Consider the following 23750-nt stretch of genomic DNA (forward strand, 5'->3'; position numbering starts at 1 on the left):
CAGAGGTGATGGCAAGCAAGAAAGCAGTCTTCAAAGAAAGGAGGCGAAGAGGACAATTATGTAGTGGCTCGAAGAGAGCACACATAAGATGAGTGAGAACAAGTTTTAAGTCCCATTGGGGCATTACGAAAGGAGGAGGAAAGAGATGAGTAATGCCCTTCAGAAATCTGTTAACTATTGGGGACTTGAAAAGAGAAGGTTGACCATGAAGGCGAAGAAAGGCTGAAATGGTCGAAAGATAGCCTTTAAGCGTGCCCAGAGCAGAGCCCTGCTGGGCCAAAGAAAGAACGAAGAGGAGAACCTCTAAAAGAGGGGCAGAAAGGGGATCCACAGCCTTTGCGTGCACAATCTACAAGCATATACCATTTTAGTGGACGCCTTGCTGCCAAGATGCCATTAAAGACTTTGGAAGGAAGGTCAAATGCGGTCAACTGTTGCCGCTCAATCTCCACGCAAGGAGGTGGAGGCTGGAAAGTTTCGGGTGGAGGACCGTCCCCTGCTGCTGCAACAGAAGATCCTCGTGAAGAGGCAGTCTGATCGAAGGATCAATGGCCATGCTCAAGAACTCAGGTACCAGACTCTTCGTGCCCAGTCCGGAGCCACAATAGTGACTTGGGCCCAGTTGCGCTTGATCTTCTTCAGCGCTCTGGGTAGAAGTGGTACATGCGGAAAGGCGTACAGGAGGCAGTTACTCCACTCGCAACGAAAAGCGTCGCCGAGCGAGTGCCGCCTTGGAAACTCCAACTCGCAGAACTGCTGACATTGGGCATTCTCTACAGTGGCGAATAGATCTAACCAAGGCTCTCCCCACTGCTGAAAGAGACCTTGCACCAACTCTGAGTTAAGAGGCCATTCGTGATCCATCATACACCGGCAGCTGAGTTTGTCCACCCTGGCGTTCAGGGAACCTGCCAGGTGTTGAAGCCAGGTGTTGAACCACCAGAGATATGCCCTGATGATCCAGACATGTCCAAGGGCGAAGAGCCTCTTGACATAGGGTTCACAATCCCACCCCACCCTGTTTGTTGCAGTACCACATGGTGGTGGTGTTGTCCGTGAACACCTGCACTACTCTTACTTTGACAGAAGGAAGGAATACCTTCAGTGCAAGACGAATTGCCTGGAGCTCCAGAAGGTTGATGTGGAGGCCAGACTCCGCAGGAGACCAAAGACCTCTGATCTTCGCCTCTCTCATGTGGCCGCTCCATCCCACCTGGCATGATCCATCAGCAGGATGCAGGATGTCATGAGCCCCAGCAGCCTCAGGGTCAGTCTCACCAATATCCGGATAGAGGATGAAACATGAGTATCATAGCCCGAATATCCCGGGCTCGCTGCTCGGGAGGATAAACCCGAAACTGAGCTGTATCCAGAACTGCTCCGATGAAAAGGAGCTTCTGAGAGGGAATCGGCACGTTGATAGTGAACCCCTGTGAATGCAGGAGATCCGCCGCAGTCTGGAGGTGGAAGACGACAGTCTGGGGCGAACTCGCCAGTTGTCGAGGTGGGGGAAGACAGGAACCCCTGATCTGTGCAGATGAGCTGCGACCACCACCATCACTTTCGTGAACACCGAGGGGTGCTTGTAGGGTTAAAGGGGAGCACGGTAATCTGAACATGCTCGTGGCCTAATGAGAACCGTTGGTAACGCCGGTGGGCAGGCAAGACAGGGATGTGAAAATAAGCGTCCTGTAAGTCCAACGCTACCATCCAGTGTCCAGGGCTGACAAGACCTGAGCTTAAGTTAAAGTTAACATTTTGAACTTCTCCTTCCGGAGGAAATGGTTGATGTCCCTGAGGTCTAAGATAGGGCGTAGCCCTTTGTCCTTCTTGGGTACCAGGAAGTAGATTGGAGTAGCAACCACGAGCTACTTCTGGCACAGGGATTCGTTTGATAGCTCCCTCGGCCAAGAGAGCCACAACTTCCTGGCGGAGAAGGGCCAAGTGATCCTCCGACATGCAATGCCTTGTTGGTGGCATGGAGGGAGGGGTAGTCTTGAAGTGGAGGGAGTAGCCCCTTTGGACAATTTGGAAAACCCAGCTGTTCGACGTGATATTGCGCCAGTGGGGGAGGTGATGGCGAATCCTGCCGCCCACTGGCAACTGGAGGTGTGGAAGGTCGGACTAGGAAGGTTTGGAGGCTGCTGCAGGGGTGGGACTGGTGGACTGACCCGTCCGCTGGCCCCCAAACTCACGACACTGGGTCCAACATACCCAGCCGTGCAGAGGCCGGGTAGCTTGCGCAGGCCTGTGGCTCTGGGTGGAACGTGGTGGGGCACCCCTTCTGTAGCCACGAACGGGTCGAAAGGCAGACTTCAAGGGGCAAGAGGTGGCAGCGAGGCCCAAGGATCTGGCCGTAGCCCCAGAGTCCTTGAAAAGCTCAAGCGCGTTGTCCGCCTTGTTGCCAAACAGGCGACGGACATCAAAGGGCATGTCCAAATGTGTTGATTGGACATCACCAGAGAAGCCAAAAGGACCTCAGCCAGGCGTAGCGCCTCAGGGCTACTTACGTTGAAATCGTCCAACCCAGCGAGTCAGCGGTATCCAGCCCACACAGGATGGCAAACTTTGCTGCGTCTCTACCCTCGGGACAGCGCGGGTGAGCACAGCCTGGGCCTCCTCTGGGCAATGTGGCAGCACTTGCGCAACTGTGTTGTCCCACACGGAGTGTGGGAAACGGCCCTAGAGACATGCGGTGTTCACCGACCGCAGTTCTAAGCTGGCGGAAAAAACATCTTCCCAAGATGGTCCATCTTCTTGGATTCCCTATCTGGGGGAGCAGTATGGAATGCACCTTTGGATGTTGTGGCTTGGACCACTCGGAGGTCGGGTGTTGGGAGAGGAAAAATGGGTCACCAGGGGCCTTGCGGTAGCGTCGGGCAATCATCCTATCCACAGGAGCTCCTGTTTTGGGCTTGGACTAAGTGCCTCCGAAGAGGCCACTGCCGGCTGAAGCACCTCAGTCAGGAGGTTAGTCCTGACTGCCACCGTAGGAAGCTCAAGTGCCCAGGCCTCAGCCACCCTACGCAACACCACACCATAGGAGGCTCCCTCCTCCATGGCCACAGTAGGGGGAGAAAGCATACCAAGGTCTGGGGAGGACTCCAGACAACTGGCATCACCCAACTCCTCTCGCCAGTCCGGCTCCTCAAGTTGGTCTGTTAGAGCGTCATCAGACACCTCCCAGTCCTCCTCACCCTTCTCTGGCTGCCACTCAGGGCGGTAGGGAATGCCAGGGATGAACAGAGGTACAAAAATACCCTCCGGCACCGTGTCCAAGTCGGGGGTGATGTTGGGGTCGATGCCGACTGGGGGCACAGCTGACATTGGCGGCGTCGCCACTGGGATCTACCGTGGGAAGGTACCGTGAGGTCGACCGGCACCGATCCAGATCCCGGCCTGGATCTATGGGGACCCTGCGGCGCCAAGGCCAGAGTCGCCGGCATCAAAGGCCTAGAGCCCTCAGCCGAGTTGGCGGGGCCCGAAGGTGCGCCGGCGGAGTCGGGCTGCCCAAAGATGGAGTGGAAGGCTTCGTAAAAGACACAAAGCTAGGCAGGGGACGCTCCAGTTCCCGGAAAGGGAGGGAAGCGTGTAGCCATCCCAGCGGGGGAGTGGCGACGCTTCGGGTCCCACATCGCGTCAGCCGACGGACTGGGAGAAGGCAAAGAGCGACGATGCATGTTTGCCTCCTTCTTGTGCTTCAACTTAACCGATGAGTGCGGAGGCTTCGACGACAAACGGTGATGGCTCCGCGACCAGTCCCGTGACCTTCCCCTCGACCGGGACCACGAGCGGCCCGGAGTGGACTCCTGTCAGGGATCAGGCCCAGCGGCGCCTACATTGCGGAATCCCTAGTACAAAAACTACACCTCCCATGATGCCTAACGGGGGTGAAGGGATAAAGGCGCTCTAACCGCGTGAGCCGGCGCGCTTAATTCTAACGTCGATTCCGTCCTCGACTGGTATGGGATTTACGGGCTGATTCAGACAGCCCTGACCTGGCCACGCGGAGATCCGGAGAAGGTTTCAGGGACCGGAGAGAAGCCGCGTTTGAACAGTGAGTAACCTCGTGTGTGGGCTGCTGACTCTCACTGGGTTTTCTGGACTTCTTGTTGAAGGTTCACCGAGCAGAATACGGCGGGCGGTTGCCGCGTAAGGAGAAAGAGACACTGTGCTCCTTACGCCTTCCATTCTTTTCTTTTCTTTTCATGGCACAGCGGAGTACAGCGGTGAATAGGAACCGCGTACTACCTTGGGTGTACTGTGACTATTAGACGGAACTGCTTAGGTACCGGAGAGACATCAAGCGGTAAAGGCACCGCGGACTTTCATGGTGGTGTACAGAGTCAGCATCCTCTAAATCTCAGGGGAATCAAAGCGGAGTACAGCGGTGAAGGAACCGCGTACTGCCGTGTATGCTGGGGGCACCTTTCTGTTGCGACCCATTTCGGCTCTCCCAAGACGTTTTAAGGATGTGAGCAGCACCATAGTAGATACCTTGGTTTGATTTATCACGCTCCCGCTGATTTGTTAGAGGGCAACGTGGGGCGAGCAGTACGAGGGGCGAAAACCTGCTTTGAGTTCTGGGGGACTCTCCCATTGTCGATGGCCGGCAGGGTCGCCTTGGTGAAAATGGTCATTTTGCCCAGATTTCTTTATTACTTTGGGACTCTCCCAGTCTGGATTCCGGGAAAGCTCTTTGCACAGTTGAACACTTTGATCACAGGGTTCATCTGGGGTGCAGGGAGGCGGAGGGTAGCGCTGCTTACTCTACAGCGACCCAGGAGTGAGGGAGGCCTTGCGTTGCCGGACCTGGAGTCCTATTACCACGCTGCGCAGCTCCAGTGGTTCACAAAGTGGGTGGCGGGTCACAACAGGCACCCAGAAAAACAAAGGGGGTCGGATCCGAGCTGGTCCCAATTATCTTGTGTGTTGCTCCGGGTGCCGGTGAGAGAAGCCTCACTGCCTCCGGACTTGAGGGTGGTTCGGCAGTGTTGGGCGCGGTTGGCTAGGAGGGCGCGTGTTGTCATTCCCTACGCGCCCGAGATCCCTCTACGAATGTGTGAGGCGTTACCCCACGGGGGAGACTGGAGCCGGTTGTTGGCATGGGAGGAGGCGGGAGTTATGACACTGGGCGACCTATATGAGGATGGTAATCTGCTCCCCTTTGACGACTTTCGGGAGCGGCATGATCTCCCGCAGGGGGACTTCCTCTTATATGCAGCCTTGACTGCGGCCGTCAGGAAGCACTGGCGGAAGGGGATGGTCGAGCCGGACACCTCTCTTGCCTGTCAGTATGTAGTGATGGCGGTGGGTAACTTTAAGGCGGTGACTTGTCTCTACAGGCGGATTACTGGGGATATGCGGCAACCCCTGGCTGCGCTGCGCGTCAAGTGGGAGGCGGACCTGGGGGCGCCTATTGCGGACAAAAACTGGGAAGAAATCACGGAGCGCCCTTGGAAGTGTACACGAAATGCACGTTTCCAGCTCATTCAGTTTTATGTTTTCCATAGGGCATATCTTACACCTAGCAAAATAGCTGAGTACTTTGGGGGGGCCGGATGCTTGCCCCCGATGTGGCCATGTTGGGGCGACTTTTCTTCACATGTTCTGGGACTGTTCACAGGTGAAAGGATTTTGGCAAGAAGTGGCGACGTTACTCCTGACGGTGACAGAGAGGGATTTGGAGGTGGGCCCAGGGGTATGTTTGCTACATGGGTTTCCGCATACTGCAAAGACTAAGGTCACCAGTAGGTTTATTGACTTGGGGCTGGTCCTGGCCAAGCGGGAGATTACTTCCCATTGGAAGGCGAGGCAGGGACCTAATTTCTTGCGGTGGGCTAGGGAAATGGAGAAATGGGCGGGAAGTGAGGGGACTTATAGATTGTGTCTGGCTAGACGTAGTGAAAATGAAAGATCGCACGAATGGGCCCGGGCATGGTTGGCGCTCCTGGAATTGTTCAAGCGCTCGGCTGTGGGAGATGGGGGAGATCCGGTGGAGGATGATGGAGCCCCTGTTCCGTGAGCACCCTGTAACAGGCTTCCCCCTATGCTCTTGAGGCACTCTCTGCTGGGATAGCTGGGAGGCGGATCCGACGAGTGGTAGGTGAGGCTTTGATGCACATGTAATTATGATAGATACTGGCGACATGCTTGGGTGGGTGGGTAGGTGGGGGTTACGTTGTGGGGGCTGTTGGGGGATGGGGCGGGGGGCATATTGGTTTTATCGCACATTCATTGTGGATTAATCCTGTGGATGACCTACCTCGTAGCATAGACGCTGTTGGGGTGAATGTTGTACAGTTGTGATCAGTTTGGTGGACTGGTCACTGCACCACGTTCTGATTTGGCTGGAGGGCGGAGTACGGGGGAAAGGGATTGACTGCATTTTGTTTTGTGACCTAATAAAGTCTGTTTTAAAAAAAAAAAAAAAAAAAAAATAGTAGATACCTTGGTTTCTTGACCCGTGGAGCCAGAGGCTGGAGAGGGAAAGCAGCTTGTCTTCCCTGCTCTCAGACAGTCGGGTATTACTCCAGCTGTATAAAGGAGAGCCTCGGCAGAGGGGCTTGCTTCTTTGAATCCGCACCTTCATTTGCTGCAGAGGAGTTAGTGCCTGGGGTACGTGTATATGAGTAATTGTTGGTGCAAGAGTGCATGGCTTGGGGAAACACCATTAATGCTTGTATTGTCTCGTTGCAGATATGGTTTTCATCGACGGATGTTGGAGGCACTCCGTTGGATGGTAGACAGCTTTGTCCATTCCCAGGTACGGCAGACTTCTTTTAGCGAGACGAAATGAGAGTAGAACTATCTTCATAATTCTTATACCTGTGTTCTTTTTTGTTACAGGTTCTAATTCCCTTGCTGTTCCCTTCCCTATCCTTTACCTCGCCTGATCCCTCGAACACCCTGTTTGCTACACAGGGGTGTTGGTGATATCAGGAGGTGGACCTTATTCTACTGCCGCTGGATTCTGTGGAGCGTATCCTGACAGAATTACGCGCCCACGTATTTAGCTCTGCCCGATCCAGGGGTGGTGGAAAATGGCTTCCATGGACGACGTCCTTCAGGCGTTGTTGGCGGTACAGCAGGAATTCGCTGCCTCAAAGGCAGAGACAGCCACCTTAAGGGATAAAGTGGAGAGGTTGTCTCGGAACCCCTTTGACGCCTCTACGGTAGCTTCACAGATACAGGTTACGGTGCCTCCTCCTATCCATTTGGCTAGTCCGGAGAGATATGCGGGAGACCCGTTGAAAATTCAGGTATTTCTGACACAGATAATGCTGCACTTTTCTTGCAAGCCGGCCTCGTTTCCCACCCATCATTCGCGAGTCGCTTTTGCAATTTCCTATCTCCTATGGGATGCGGCAAATTGGGCCGTCCCGTTGGAACGGAATAATGATGCGGTCCTTTCCGATTGGGTGGCATTTCGGGCGGAATTCGAAAGGGTTTTCGACCGGAGGGCCACCACTTTTAGCGCAGACAGGGAACTCTTGGACCTTAAGCAAGGGAAGAACTAGTTGGTAACGTATCGGACTACTTTCAACCGGCTAGTGGCCGAGACGGCTTGGCCAGAGGAAAAAAGGATGTTGTTGTTCTATCAGGGATTAAGGGACGAGTTAAAGGATGTGTTGGCCCAAATATATCCCCAACCCGCTACGTGTACCGAGATGATTAATCTGACCGTAAGGTTGGATGGCAGAATGTCCGAGAGAGGGGGCGAAAGAAAGCGGTGGGACAGAGGATCCGGCCGATCTGATAGGCCCCCTCGTCGACCGGTAGAAACTCCGATGCCAGGGTCGGAGCCCATGGAGATAGGGGCGGTTCGAACACCTTTAACAAGGGAAGAAAGGGAAAACCGACGCGTGCATGGGTTGTGTATGTATTGCGGCAAAGGTGGACATTACATGAGGGAATGTCCTTCCAAACCAAAAAATACAGGGGCCTGGTCAAGGAATAAGAGTGCGGCTGCGTCCATCGCGCATCCAATAGGACCTGCAGTAGACTCTCAGGGAGAAGGGGTGGCAGGGAAAGGATGGAAGATCCCTTCCTTAGCGACCACGGGCTTACAGGATATTGAGTCTCACATAGTGCTCCCTATGAGCCTAGAGAGTAAGGAACAGAGTCACTCAGTAAAGGTGATGATAGACTCCAGGTCTACAGGAAACTTCATTCATGATGGTCTGGTAAAGACCCTTAACTTACAAAGACTATTGAGAGAGACGCAAGAAGAGGTACTGGCGGTGGACGGTAAACCGTTGAATTCTGGCCTGATTATAGAGCAAACGGAATCTGTCTGTTTGGCTCTCCGGGTCAATAATGAGAAGCACATTGATGAGTTGTCTTTGAACATCATTGAGGCCCCGCAATACGAGGTTATTTTGGGCATGCCTTGGCTGCGATACCATAATCCCACCATAGACAGGAGAACTAAGACCATTCGGTTTCTGTCGGAGGACTGCAAAAGTCATCTGGTGCCTCTTGATCTCTCCGCGGCTACGGAGTTGACGCGTCAGCAAGTAGTCGCCACCGCGGCAGAGAAAGAGATCCTGTTGCCCCCGGAATATACCCAGTTCAGTGACGTGTTCAGTGAGAGCAACGCTGAACAACTGCCCCCGCACAGAGAGTATGACTGCCGCATTGACCTAGTGGAGGGAGCCACGATTCCGGCGTGCAGGGTGTACGCGTTGTCTGTACCAGAAACCAAGCATTTAAGAGAATATTTGGATCATTATGTAAAAATAGGCTTTATTAGGCCTTTAAGGTCTCCGGCGGTTTCTTCAATGTTTTTATAGCCAAGGCCAATGGTGATCTGAGGGCCTGTGTGGATTATCGCCAATTAAATAAAAACACCGTGAGAAATAGATACCCGTTGCCCCTCATTTCAGACTTGCTTGACCAGGTGAGGGAGGCCTCTGTTTACACAAGGTTAGACCTGAGAGGAGCGTACCATTTGGTACGCGTTCGGGAGGGGGACGAGTGGAAGACGGCGTTGTTTGAGTATGCCGTTATGCCGTTCGGCCTCTGTAACGCCCCGGCGGCATTTCAGTATTTTTTTAAACGACGTCCTGAAGGAATATGTGGACCTATTTGTTGTCGTGTATATAGATGACATCCTCATCTATTCCAAGAAGGTGGATGAACATGTAAGCCAGGTTTGCAAGGTGCTGTCTCGACTGCGTGCGCATGGGCTCTTCTGTAAATTGAGCAAATGCGAATTTGGGGTGGAGAGAGTAGAATTCCTGGGGTTATGCTGTGTCCAGAAGGTCTACACATGGCAGAGAGGAAAGTCCAGGCAGTGCAAGAATGGCCCACTCCCACGAGCATCCGTGATGTGCAATGCTTCCTGGGCTTTGCTAATTATTACCGGAGGTTCATCCTTCAGTTCTCCAAACTCGCCGCCCCCATAACTCGACTCCTACGGAAGGGTGCATCATTCCACTGGTCCGGCGAAGCTGAAGCAGCCTTCAACTCTCTGAAAAAGGCTTTAACCACAGCCCCCGTGCTTGCACACCCCAGGCCAGAATATCCGTTTATTGTGGAGGCGGATGCCTCGGATGAAGCCATAGGGGCGGTCTTGTCGCAAAGGAATTAACTCACAGGACAACTGCACCCGGTGGCCTATCTGTCAAAGAAACTGAACCCGGCCGAGAGGAATAACACCATTGCAGAGAAAAACTGTTGGCTATAAAGAAAGAGTTTCAAGAATGGAGACACTACCTGTGGGGGGTTAGTCAACCCACCACAGTATACTCGGACCACAGGAATCTGCAATACATGAAGACCGCTCGGCATTTATCACAGCACCAGATGAGATGGATGCTGTTTTTTGCAGGCTACGATTTCATGATCACGTACAGACCTGGGGTGGAGAACCGCAAAGCCGATTCTTTGTCTCGGCAGGACTCTACGGGTAACCCCGAACAACCCATGACTCCGGACTCCATAATAGACCCATCCAAAGTGTTTTGTGCTGTTACGATAGAAAACTTCCTAGAAAAGGTGCGGGAACATGCCACCAGCGCTGCTTGGCAGGTGTGGGCCCAGAAGGAAGCGGGGCGTACAGTACAGAACCGGTTACCCTTTTGTAGGAACCAGCTTTACCTTCCCACAAAGGAACTCCGACAGAAGGCTTTTGCATGGTGTCACGAATCCCTTTTGGCTGGTCATCCCGGAATCCAAAAAACCTTACAGTTGATCTAACGCCGTTTCTGGTGGAAGTTCTTGAACAGAGACGTGACATCTTGGGTGGTCAGATGTGAGGACTGCGCCAGAGCCAAGACTGAGAACACCCACAGGAAGGGGAAGCTCATGCCTTTGCCAACCCCAAGGCGACCCTGGCAAAGCATCAGTCTCGACTTCGTCACTGGACTACCGCTAGAGAAGGGGTATTCCGCCATAATGGTTGTTGTGGATGGGCTCACTAAGATGGGGCATTTCGTTCCTTGTGGTAATCTACCCACAGCAGGTCAGACAGCCCAGTTGCTACTCAGTAACGTCATCAGAGTTCACGGACTACCAGAAGTGATTGTGTTCGATAGGGGACCCCAGTTTATCGCCCGGTTCTGGAAAATGTGGTGCAAGGCCTTGCATATAGAATCCGCCGTATTCACAGGCTTTCATCCACAGACCGACGGCCAGACGGAACGGCTGAACCAAACGCAAAACAATATGTCAGGTGTTATGCGAAGGAAGCACAGGACTCCTGGGTTGACCTGTTGTGGATGGCAGATCTGGCATATAACAATGCCAGGCACAGCTCTATAGGTGATTCTCCGTTCCATGCTAACTTCGGGTACGATGCCCGCATCCTACCAATTACGATCCCTGAAGTGGTGGCTAGTCAGCCGTCTGTGGCGTCTCAGGTGAGGAAACTACACGCAGTACAACGCAAGGTAGCGGCACATCTGGTGCAGGCCAAAATAACCTATAAAAAATGGGAAGATAGACATCGGAGCGAGGGGCCTCGGTACCAGGTGGGGGATAAGGTATGGTTATCCACCAAGAACATCATGTTCAAGCTGAGGAGTATATTCCATCCGAGATTCATCGGCCCTTATGCCATTGTGCGGCAGATCAATCCAGTGGCCTACAAACTGAAGCTGCCTGGTTCTTTGCGCATCCACCCGGTGTTCCACTGCCAGCTCCTGAAGCCTGCTGCGGGTGCACGTAGGAGGGCGCCACCGCCCGTGTTGCGTGATGGGGGATTGGAGTACGAAGTCAAGGGCATTAAGGACTCCAAGTGGAAACGGGGAGTGCTGTGGTATCTGGTGTCGTGGAAGGGCAACACGGCAGAAAACGACTCCTGGGAACCCTGCCGCAACGTACATGCTCCGGCTGCCGTTTGTGCGTTCCACCGGCGGTTTCCAGGCAAGCCCGGGCCTAGAAGGCGCTAGGTGAGGGGGATCTACTGTCAGGGATGAGGCCCAGCGGCGCCTACATTGCGGAATCCCTAGTACAAAAACTAGACCTCCCATGATGCTTAACGGGGGAGAAGGGATAAAGGCGCTCTGACCGCGTGAGCCGGCGCGCGTAATTCTGACGTCGTTTCCGTCCTCGACTGGTATGGGATTTACGGGCTGATTCAGACAGCCCTGACCTGGCCGCGCGGAGATCCGGAGAAGGTTTCAGGGACCGGAGAGAAGCCGCGTTTGAACAGTGAGTAACCTCGTGTGTGGGCTGCGGACTCTCACGGGGTTTTCTGGACTTCTTGTTGAAGGTTCACCAAGCGGAATACGGCGGGGGGCTGCCACGTAAGGAGAAAGAGACACTGTGCTCCTTACACCTTCCATTCTTTTCTTTTCATGGCACAGCGGAGTACAGCGGTGAATAGGAACCGCGTACTACCGTGGGTGTACTGTGACTATTAGACGGATCTGCTTAGGTACCGGAGAGACATCAAGCGGTAAAGGCACCGCGGACTTTCATGGTGGTGTACAGAGTCAGCATCCTCCAAATCTCAGAGGAATTGTAGCGGAGTACAGCGGTGAAGGAACCACGTACTGCCGTGTATGCTGGGGGCACCTTTCTGTTGCGAACCATTTCGGCTCTCCCAAGACGTTTTAAGGATGTGAGCGGCACCATAGTAGATACCTTGGTTTCTTGACCCGTGGAGCCAGAGGCTGGAGAGAAAAAGCAGCTTGTCTTCCCTGCTCTCAGACAGTCGGGTATTACTCCACCTGTATAAAGGAGAGCCTCAGCAGAGGGGCTTACTTCTTTGAATCCGCACCTTCATTTGCTGCAGAGGAGTTAGTGCCTGGGGTATGTGTGTATGAGTAATTGTTGGTGCAAGAGTGCATGGCTTGGGGAAACCCCATTAATGCTTGTAGTGTCTCGTTGCAGATATGGTTTTCATCGACGGATGTTGGAGGCACTCCGTTGGATGGTAGACAGCTTTGTCCATTTCCAGGTACGGCAGACTTCTTTTAGCGAGACCGAATGAGAGTAGAACTATCTGCATAATTCTTATACCTGTGTTCTTTTTTGTTACAGGTTCTAATTCCCCTGCTGTTCCCTTCCCTAGCCTTTCCCTCGCCTGATCCCTCGAACACCTTGTTTGCTACACAGGGGTGATGGTGATATCAGGAGGTGGACCTTTTTCTACTGCCGCTGGATTCTGTGGAGCGTATCCTGACAACTCCCGCAAAGACTTCGGGTTCAGGGCACAACAGTCTGAGCACAACTTTGGGTCGTGGTGGCGCTCCAGGCACCAAAGGCATACAAGGTGCGGATCGTGTACCGACATCAACTTGTGACAGGAGTCACAGGGCTTTAAACCGGGCCGATGGCTGGACATCCCTCGTGCAACAGGCGTTGTTGGACTAAAAAAAGGGGTCGACAAAAGTCGAAAAATAATTACTCAAAAAGTCACTAAGGGCACGCTCTCTCTGGACCTGCGCTGGCTGGCACGGAAAAGGAAGAACTGACGTCAGCACGCAGGGGCGGCAACTAAGTAGACACCGCGGCGTCACCCCGGCGACCACAATGCCGAAAGCGGATGCGAGTCGACCAACGACACCTACCGATGTACAAGGATACTGCTACGAAAACATTTCTCCGGATCCAGTCTGACGCCTGGGGGTAATTCTAAGGTAAGGAATCTATAACTTATAGTCTTTTTCAGATACTTGTGGTGACAGCGGGATCATGAGCACAATTAGCAAAATGAGGTGTGGCCAAGTCACCGGTGGTGACAGCGGGCCCAGGAGCACAAAAGGCAAAGCATGATGGGAAGTCAGCTTTTCAGCTGCTTCCAGTATATCCAAAAGGTTTTCTGCTATTAGACATACAATTTGAACAATACAATTGTACATGGATGAGACACTACCGACGGGATGCTACGGTAAGGTGCGGTGTTTAGTCTTTCACTTCATTCATACCGAGGATTTTGTAGGGAGTTCGGGCCATAAGCTGCGGATACACTACTTGGAGGATTTCCTTTTGTGAGGGAACCCAACTCAGTGGACTGTCAGCAGATGCTGGTAATTGTTCTAGAGCTCATAGGTGACAGTGGGGGTTCCTTTAGGTCCAGCGAATATCTGGCATAATATGGTCCACACTGAGATTGTAACAGATCAGCAAAGAAAGGTGGAGAGTGCCACAGGACAAAAGGGAGGAGAGGTAGGCATCGCTAGCTAGCAGGTTGGTGAAGGTGAAGTTGGAGAAGATTTAAGGGTTGCTGAAGGACATAAAAACTAGCAGGGGGTATGGGAAGGGAGAACATTTGTAGGAGACTAGGTGGGCGCTTTTGGGTTGATCGTTGCTACCTCATCATGTGCGCATATCTGCGGGGGTTAAAGAAGATTCCAGGTTGGGGAGGTTTTTCTCGAATGCCTTCAAGGGGCTTCCGTTGGCCAAGCAGGATGATCTAACTTGGGTCATTTAGATGTTCTCTGAGGCGGAAGAAGGTGTTGGATTTGGCTTGCCTTGGCAAGGGTAGTGGAAGGCAAGGGGTAGCTTTGGTGGTTATCAGAATGTGCAGAGCAGAGTTGGCGCCCTAGAAGGTGCGTTTCGGGGTGGCAAACATAATGTGGCACAGGTCATTAATAGTCAGTATGCGAGGGCAGAGCCATCGAGAAGAGCTTATGGACTGGCCTGGGCGGACTTCTTAGCGCTGGCGCGCAGCGCAGGTCGTCATGGGTCGGGCCACAGCGCTTTGGGAGGATGTCACGAGGAGGGCGGGAATTATGGATTTGTGGTGCAAAGTCTGACCAGAGGGCCCGAGGGAACAGTGTGTTTATAGTATCTGCTGTTGCCTGGCTAGTGCACAGTGGTATGGGGTAAAAGCTGGGCAGCGTACCGCCAGGGTATCAGCAGAAAAGTTTTTTCAGAGACCGCCTGGGTCGGAGGTACGGCTTTTTCCAGCTGCTCGCACTATAGCTTCAGGGGTCAGGGTCCCCACCGCGAGTAGGGTACATATTTCTGATGCACTAACGCTACGACTTAAACTGACAGTAGGTCCTGGGCGCACTACAGTAGCATAGGCATAGTGTACTGGATGTTTGAGTGTTTCAGTGATATGTGTGCCTTTCTGGGGCAGAGGCAGGTACTGGGGGGCCATTATGAATCTTGACTGCTGTTTCAAGTCTGTTGCTCGCCCTGCGGCAAAAGAAGTGGCCATTTGGGTGGTGAGCCACTCGTTTAACTCAAGAGGGGAGAGCGGCAGGCGACGCAGAGGGGTTATGGGGAAAAGTTTAGATCTGACCAGCGACTGTTTTTCAGTACTGTGGCGGAAAAAAGAGAGGTTGTAATGGCGTGAATTGATAGTGTTTTAATGGAATGTTGCGCGGCTGGGGGGACGAGGTCCAGATGTTGTGAATATACATTTGCAGGAAAATGACTTGTGCCTATAAATTGTGGTGGCTAAGGGCTAGGAGGACTGAAGGATAGCGGATAAAGGTCCAGTGAGCTGGTTGCTTTACTGTCTAGACAGGGGCTATGACAAGGAGGAATTACAGTGGGGGCCAGCAATCCCTAATTGATTGATAGGGCACGTAGGGAGCTGAACAGGAAATTGGGTACGTTTTTGTAGGTGCCACACGGGTATTATATTCAACAACATGGAATTTGTCAGGGGAGATGGTGCACCTCCCGAGGGTAGGTCAGGATGTGTACTGGTTGGAAATGACAGGAGTTTTGGCAAAGACTGAATATTATTAGGCAGGGATCAGGACCTAAATAGGATAGCCTGGGGTGGGGGCTGCAGAAAAAGTCAACTGATGGCCTTTTTCTGGGTGACCTGGAAAGTTTTGCATGAGTTTACAGAAGTTTGATTGGCATTGCCATTGGTGAACCACGTGGAAAGGCAGGAAGTTTAAGATTAAATTTAAGTATAGTAAGTTTGGTTGCTCACAGGTTAATACATGCTGTCATAGGCTGTAGGGGAAAGTTAACGTTTCTAAATGTTTCAATGCACTACAATACAAAGGAGATAGTTGCATGGTGAAGTATGTGGGTGGGACAGTATGGATGGGGATAGGATATTGGATAGTTCATTTGATGGATAGCAAGGTACTAGTTTTGTAAGGCGAATTACCCAGGTAAATTTTGTGATGTCGACCAGTTTCAATAAAGCGGCCTTTTGTACACAACACAAATGGTCTGTGGTTCGTGCTCCGCCTTTTCCTCCAAGGGGGGGGGGCTTTGGGGGGTAGCGGACCGCAAAGAGTTCTGCCACCCGGGGTGATTGGGAGGGTGGTGAGGCCCAGGGCTACCATTTTGTATTTGGCCTATTTTGTAGAGCCCATTCGTAGCCCAAATGCTATATGTGGAGCGTTTTTGGGCTTCCTGCCACCATTTTAGGTACAGGTGAAATGGTGACAAAGAGTCTCCGTGGTTATCTTTCTTGCCTGCCTACCAGTGCCCAAATCTTTAGCTTTCAGGGGATTTGGTTGGTTATTCGGTCTTATTGTTGGGACAGGTGCGCAAGGGAGGGTCATTATTGTGCGGTCGTTGCTTGAGACAGGTGCTTGGCGGTGGCCTTGAAAGTTTTGCATGAGTTTACAGAGGTTTGATTGCCGTTGCCATTGGTGAACGGGAGGGTAGACGGGAAGTTCAAGGTTAAGTATAGGAAACTGGGTTGCTTTGAGGTTAATACATGCAGTCATAGGCTATAGGGGAAAGTTAAAGTTGCTTAATGTTTCAATGCACTGAATACGAATGAGTTAGTTGCGGGATGGGGAATGTGGGTGGGATAGTAGGGATGGGGGTAGGATATTGGATAGTTCATTTGATGTATAGCGAGGTAGTTGTTTTGTAGGCGGATTGCCCAGGTAAAGTTTATGATGTGCACCTGTTTCACTAAAGCAGGCTTTTCACACAATACAAATGGTCTGTGCTGCACCCATACCTCACAAAGGCACACAGCCATCCAGGAACAGCATGTAGACCCCTACGTAGTCCAGGCAAACAACTGAAAAAAATGGGAGGGGAGATGCAGGGTACCAAAGAACCAATAAATATAAAATATTTCTTTCTGCGAAGGATTTCACCTATTGGCAATGTGCACATTTTAATATGAGAGCTAAATCATGTTTTAAAGCTCTGGTAAATGCGAAAAAGATTTGCGTACACAAAAACTGCCTTACTTACCACCAGCGCTAGAACTAGGGTGCGCACCTTCTCCCCAATCTCAGGAGAGATGTCATTTCCGAACTGTTGCAGGGTGGTGAGGAAGCGCTTCAGCTTGCTGAGCTGCCGGGCCCCACAGGTGGCGGGGAGCTGTTGATTTGTCACCATGCAAGATGAGGCCTGTCCGTTGCTGACGCGCTGTGGTGGCGAGGGAGCTCCATTCAGTGTGGGAGGGGAATGGTTAATGCCATTCCCATTGGACACTAGATGGAATTAGAAAAGGGAGAGAGTAAAGCCATGGCAGGCAGTGTACATTTATAAAATAGTGAGAAATTAGGGAACCTCTGACTGAGAAATGCTGGGATCCAAGCTTTTCACAAGGACCACTCCACAGCACTTAACTATGCCTAGTGAGTCTTCACAAGCCATCCCAACACATCTAATGTTTACTCTTGCTAGTCCATCCTAGCTCCATACCCATCTAAGGCAAACCCAACAAACCGTACAGCTAGCCATATCAATAGTGAACACTGAGGCGCACGCCTATCTCATCCAGTCTACCGTGCACCTGCCCCACATCTTCCCGTGACTCAAGACCTTTACCACCTCGTCCCGTTCAGCATGTACTGTTCTTAAAGCCCAACCAACATTACACCAAGTAAAGTCCAATGCCTGCTCCAGTCCCACCCCAGGAACTAGTCCCACATGCATAATCCATCCAGGCCCATATACAGTTTATTCTTACACTACTTCACTACCTGTATCGTCCCTATAATACCAGAGTCCCCTGCAGTTGCTTGTGTAGAAGCACAATTTCTATTTCTTTATGTCATTTATGTTTTTTACTTATGTTTGATTTTGTACCATACAGGAAACATACACTGTAAGAAATTAGTACTGCAGGATGTGAGGCTAGTGCAAGTAATCAGTAAAACATTTCCCCTTAATGGAAACAAAGCACCCCATTGTAACACTACGTATGGGCTAGTATAATAAAGCAACCAGGCCTACTGGCATTGTCAGGAGGTCATCACAACAACATACAATGCCCACCTATTGGCTTTGCCTATGGATCATCACAATAAAAAGACCAAAAGCAACATGTTAAAACCACCATCAATTTTACTGTAATCAATAACCATGTGTAAATGCAATCATTAATGTCAATAAAGCGTTTCAACATTGATCAAAATACACTGTCAGCATCATACTATCAATAATGCATTTGAAACAAACATAACATGTCTTGGTCTTATATATACCTTCAGGTAACATGAAATGCAGCCACAGGACCAACCCCTAGAGAGTGCTGCACTACCAGGTGAAGAGCCAAAGATCTAGCCTTAGCAATGCTTCAAAAACGAGTGAATACGACGGGTGATGGATATGTAGGCTCGGGTGTAATTGTATGACAGTTTCACTAAATGTCAGAAATTGATTAATATGATAACAAACTGTACCACACGGATGCAATATGTACTGACGAAAGGTGTACTTTTGTTCTCTGTTTGTCTTAATAAAAATTGTTTTAAAAAAACAAACAAAAAAAAACGAGTGAATATCCTGGGAGGGGGTGGGGGGATTCATAATTTCCTTGACCCCGCAAACGAAGGGTAACTTACCAAAATTGCTTCTTTGGGAGCTGCTGCAACTCCTACAGTCCCCCTCAACACTTAAGTTCGTCGGTGGTGCCCCTGTCCATTGCAAACAGCAACATTTATGCAAATGAGAAAAGCCCCAAAAGGCATTATGGGGTGCTCCCTTGAGGAGCTGTGAGCATTCTATGAGAAGCTCTACTGCAGCTTCAGGAGAGCGGCAATCCTTTTTCTTTTGTTTTCTTCTTTTGTTTTCTTGTTTTTAATCCCGGGTGTATCCTGTGTTGGGAAAACACTGGGAGTCCACTACCAGCTCCCCCATCCAGCACTCCTTGTTCCCAGCACGGAAGTTGGCAGCGGTCTTCTCCCTGCCTACTCTGTGCAGGCAGGGCAGTGGCATAGCCCCAACCGCTCCTACCTGCACTGTCATGAGGGCCGGTAAAAGCAGGGTCCCCCCCCCCCCCTGCTCTTACATGCAGCCGCAACGGGCGGAAAACACAGAGGAGGGTAAAGGGGGTTGGCCTAACAGCTAGGGCGGTTGACCTCAAATCTAGGGAACTGGGTTTGAGTCTCGGCAATGACACAACATCCTGTGGTTCTGGGCAAATCACGTAATCTTCCCGTGCCTAACAAAAATGAATGTGTCCTCATGTAATGCAATTGGTGCTATGTAAAGCGCTCCGATACCCGATTCGGGTAAAGTTCGTGCTATATAAAACTCTGTAAAATAAAATTTAAATAAAAAAATAAAAGGACTAGCTACACCACGGAGGCAGGGTGTTGCCTTTCTAGTGACCGCGGAGTCCCATGCATTTCATTTTCTCCCAGGGGTCAAGGGTCAAAGGTCAAATCCTTTAAAAGGCAATAACTCTAGCCCCGTTGGGCCGATTTAGATGAGCCTGGTCTCATTTTACTCCTGGTGGGAGCAGTTTAGCAGGGCTCCTGGCCTCAGCTTTGAAGAGAGCTGGTTCTACTGGCTCCCTGCACCAGTCGTTGTCTCTGGTGCTTCTCTCCTCCTTCTGGGACACAGAAGTCCAGATCTTCGCCCAACTGGTCCTTAAGGAGTTGAAAGGAACCAGCTTCCCTAGTCCAGGAAGGACCCACTGGTCATGGGGTCAACCGTGGGCAGTCCATAGTCCATTAGGGATACAGGGACTTTGCCCTTCTGGCTTTCAATGCTGTTGCCTCTGTTGCAGTCCAGTTCCAGAGTTAAACCTCAACAATTCTTTTTCTCTCTTATACAAGAGTTTTTAAATGGGGTGGAACGTTCTAGAAGCCAGACAACCGTGGTTAATCCTAGGGTGCTACATCAACCCTCTACCCCCATCCAAACCCTCCTGCACAGCATGCTGGGATAATTCGTGATGGCACCTTCAACAAGTCACTGTTCACATCTCATCTGGGAGCTTCAGCGCCACCGCTATCTGACATCACGGTCAACGACTTTCAAACTAAAACTTCAAAGGAGAGCCCCCTCCTGTGTTGGCTCCAATTGTCTGAGCTGCCTTCTTTATTCAGGGGGCTTGGGCGGTCTCTACCCTGGTACAGTGTGACAGCTAATTAACAGCTGCAGATATTCTTACCCACACCTTCATCGAGTGCTGATTGAAGTACTGGTAATTGCTCATTTTGTGTGGGGAGACCTTTGTTCCCTATGCTAGTGAGCAGGATAATTAACTTGGCCCAGAAGGGTGACAAAAGGCTTCAGACCCTGATGTACATAGCTGCATGGGGAGTACTGTCACACTCCCCCGAGTGCAGGAGGGATCCAGATACCAATTCCAGGCCCTGGAAGCAAAGAGGAGGACGAAGAAGCACCGCCACGCTCCCCCAACAGCGTTGAGCTGACCGCTTCTAGTGCCAGTGTCTGCGGGAAGCGGGTGGCAACCACCAATGCGAGCTCCCTACCCGCAGGAGCACTGTGGGCATTTTCCTGAAAGGCTGAAATACTTTATTAATGATAATGGGAGAACGGACTGCAATGCTTTCATATTCATAACAAGGGCAGAAGAGTATGTCATGCTTTATTAATGATAATCTGAGCATGTTTGCAATGCTTGATTATTAACAAAAAGTGCAGAGGGATTATGGTTACTGAAGTCAGTCATGGACTGAAGTAATACCATGAAATTTGATTCGGATCTTGAAGGGTGGTGACATTGACCTGATGTAAACGGACACCCTCATATACATTTATGTGCTGTACTGTACATGGAGGGGGGTACTTTCAAATGTAATGTTGCCAAAGGTATTTCTACCAGCCTTATGTAAATGTGTAAACTGCTGCGTAGTATTAAGTAGTATGTGCATAGTAAATGTACTTTTCCTTTTTCTAAAGAAAAAGCACTAACTGGACAATGATTTACTGCATGCCAGCAAATGGTGATTACTAGCCCTCACCGCCTTCCTTGAGTAGGCCTTGGACGGCAATGCTACGCTACCCTGAGAGAGTGAAGCACAACATTGCAGCGTTTGGTTCCCAGTGGAATGGTTCATATGGACCCACTATTTGTGCAGGCCACACAACTAATGGCCACGCATCCTCACACTTAGCATTTGTGGTGGTTAATCTAACACATTCCTAGTTCTAATCCTCTGTAGAAAGTCCCAGCTATAGCACCATTTTATGGCACCAGTTGTTATAAGGGATGGGAACCGAACAATTCAAAGATTATTACTGCACTAGAGAAAGAAGCCTTGAGCTTCCCAAGTCGCCATCCATGCATACAGCATATGTTTATAGGAGGATCTAATAAGTGCTGACAGCAGCAAAGACAACCGGCCACTGGTAAGACCAGAAAGCAGAGAAATATCAGAAAAAAGAAGCATGAACATAGTAAATGGGAATAATTGATCATGGGTTAAGCCTGTCCTTGTTGCTATTTGGTCCTACAGAATGTACCTTGCTACAGGAGAAGAAACTGTAGGACTAAAAAAAAAAGTTGATCTCGTGATCAAACATCAATCAATCCCCTTGAAACATGCACAGGATGCAAGCTAAACTGCAAGGTGACAGTGTGGATTTGGTCCACACTGTGCAACAAATATTAAGGGTGGGTGAAATTGTGTACATTTTTCCTGCTGAATTCCGAGAAATATCATCAAAATTTTGCAAATTTAAGATTTTAAAGCAAAATGCCGCTTGCCAGTATGTCACATGAAAGTTTTATGTGAGTGCACACTTCAGGCAAAAAATGTCTTGCAAGATACCAGATGGAGACTGGTTTAAGTAAAAACAATTATCTTTGTGAACTATTTCTATGTGAACAAGTCTCTTGCGTGTAAAACTTGTGCACAATTTTGTAATGCGAAATTTCAACTCGTTTTGGGATTGCACGCAATGTGAAATTCAGGATTTACTCAAATTTCACAAGTGTAATTAAAAATTCTCCCAGGTCTACTAGTTTTAGAGCAGCTAACAGTCTTTAGATCTGGCTTCATGGAACTGCGGTTGTAGGACCTTATGTGAACAACAGAAAAAGAGCTTTAATAAGATGCACTAAGAAAGGAGCTTAGGCCCCACCCACGTCATCGCTACAAGCTTTTGATTGGGCAGAAGGCAAGTTACTTCACTGAAAAAGACTGCTTGATTTGCCTTTTGAGAAAACTTAGGGGCCGATTACGATGTCAGTCAGAAAGCCTCCAACCACTAGTCGGAAGCTTTCCGACAGCAGTCGGAAGCATGCCAACCGACACGGTCGGTTTGCGGTCCGACCACCCAACTATGATGTCAGCGGTTGGAATGTAAACTGGCCAGTCATCCCGACTCGGTTCTGACCGGCTCTCCGAGTCTTCCAGTCGGTCAATACTGAACCGTAATCCCCTATGAACAGTGTTTCAGTCATCGGGATTGCAATGTCAGTTTCCCACAGCCTTTCCGTAGAAATGCTGTCGGAAAGTGACTTTGAGGTCCCCTAGAAGGGCCCCATTCTCCCTGTGACCTACGGTTGGTGTTCGAGAGGGTACCGGGGTAACCCCCTGTAAAACCGTGCACTGTGTGGCAGGAACATGGGGTCCCTGCCACAGGGCGCAGGGTTTTACACACACCCTCATTTCTCCATAGAAGCCTGTATTAGAGAGTTTACAGTCGTGACACAAGCTCCCATAGAGAAAAGTGAGTATGCGACCTAACAGTGTTCGTCGCATCTTAATCAGGCAGTCCGAACCACCGATCTAAGCTTGTCGGTCCAGAGATAAAGACGGTGTCAGTCAGAGGTATCTCCGACCGACATCGTAATAAGCCCCTTAATTCTCAACACACTAGACCCAAGCTGGTTGTGCTGGCATAACAATGATCAAGGCTTAAGTCTGAATGGTCTACACTGCATTGTAGCATTTACATTGTGCTTCATGCCCCTATGTGGGGATGTAAAAGTGCGTTTTTGTGTAGGTAGCACACTACATTATGGCAGATTTTTTGATTTGTTGGGATTCCCTTGTAGAAAGCATTTTCGTATTAGGCGTAAGTGACCAGAGAGGTGGTATTATCCTATCTTGTCTTGAAGAGCAGCACTTTACAGTCTGACAACAAAGGTGGTGTGAGGAATAGGCGTACAAATAATAATTATATGTTGGACTAACACAAATAGGCAGCTACAAAGCACTGACCTAGCCAGAGCTGTGTGCATGCACACCCGAAAAGGTATCGTAATCCATATGGCAACACGAGATAATGTCAACAAAGTAAAATGATGCTGAATAGGCAAGATTGGGAGTTGAAGACATGAGCAGTAGCTTGCAACTTTTTTAAAGGCCGAGGTATGGCTTACTAATGTATACAGATACACCTCACAAATGAGTAAGCAAGTGGAAGAGGACAAGGTCTCCAGCTTGGCAACCTGAACTAAAGGTACGCAATCCTTAAAGGCCCAGATTTCACTTACTGCCCCCCTCCACCCTCACAGGCCCAACATAAATTCTAATCACCTACTAACAAATAAGGTGTGCAACCCTCTGCTTATTCAAAAAACCAAAGGGGGAACCCAGCTGTCTAAAATACTAGCATAGTTCACATGTACTTTATACAACTTCCTTTTGCAGAATGTAGTTTTTTTCAACCGTACCCAGTGCGAATCAAGCATAGCTGACAAAATGAAGTACATTTACATATGTACATAGTGCAAGGTAAGAGTTTTAGGCAAGATAAAGTTGATTTAACTAGGTACACAGTGCAAGACGCAGGCTGTTAGCAAAACGATGACTTAAATACACATCAAGTGTGAGGCACAAGTTGTGGGCAAAATGGAGGTAGTTTAAGTAAGCAATTAAGGTCTCGCACATGATGTTGGCAAAAATGAAGTTGATTTAAATATGCACTCTAAGCTCCCCACAAGTATGTTTCCAGTGATAGGCATTATTTGTAAGCAAAATAATATTGATTTAAATATGCACAAAGTGCCAGAATCAAGTTTTAGGCAAAACTAAATTGTTTTAAAGAACCACACAGTGCGAGACACAAGTTGAAGGCAACATGAAGTTGAAGTTAATATGTACCCAATGCTAGTTATGAGAAAGGCAGCAGCTAGGACTTAGCCAACATGTCTTTAAATTGTACATTATTACTACACTGTGTAAAATACTTTAAAC

At 50.0% G+C, this 23750-nt stretch overlaps 1 protein-coding gene across 8 annotated transcripts in view; it reads right to left on the reverse strand.

Moving 5' to 3' along the window:
* Window positions 1–23750, reverse strand: part of CBFA2T2 (CBFA2/RUNX1 partner transcriptional co-repressor 2) — a 522617-nt gene that overhangs the window by 350135 nt on the left and 148732 nt on the right. For 7 of the 8 annotated variants that reach the window (XM_085618982.1, XM_085618980.1, XM_085618983.1 and 4 more), the window contains exon 3: window positions 16591–16832. In XM_085618982.1, the coding sequence (XP_085475108.1) occupies window positions 16591–16832 (242 nt within the window). Of the gene's footprint in view, window positions 1–16590; window positions 16833–23750 lie in introns of those variants that run through there. The other variant, XM_085618985.1, reaches the window with a different exon arrangement.

The sequence above is a fragment of the Triturus cristatus genome, chromosome 7, assembly GCF_964204655.1.
Source record: "Triturus cristatus chromosome 7, aTriCri1.1, whole genome shotgun sequence".
Taxonomy (NCBI): domain Eukaryota; kingdom Metazoa; phylum Chordata; class Amphibia; order Caudata; family Salamandridae; genus Triturus; species Triturus cristatus.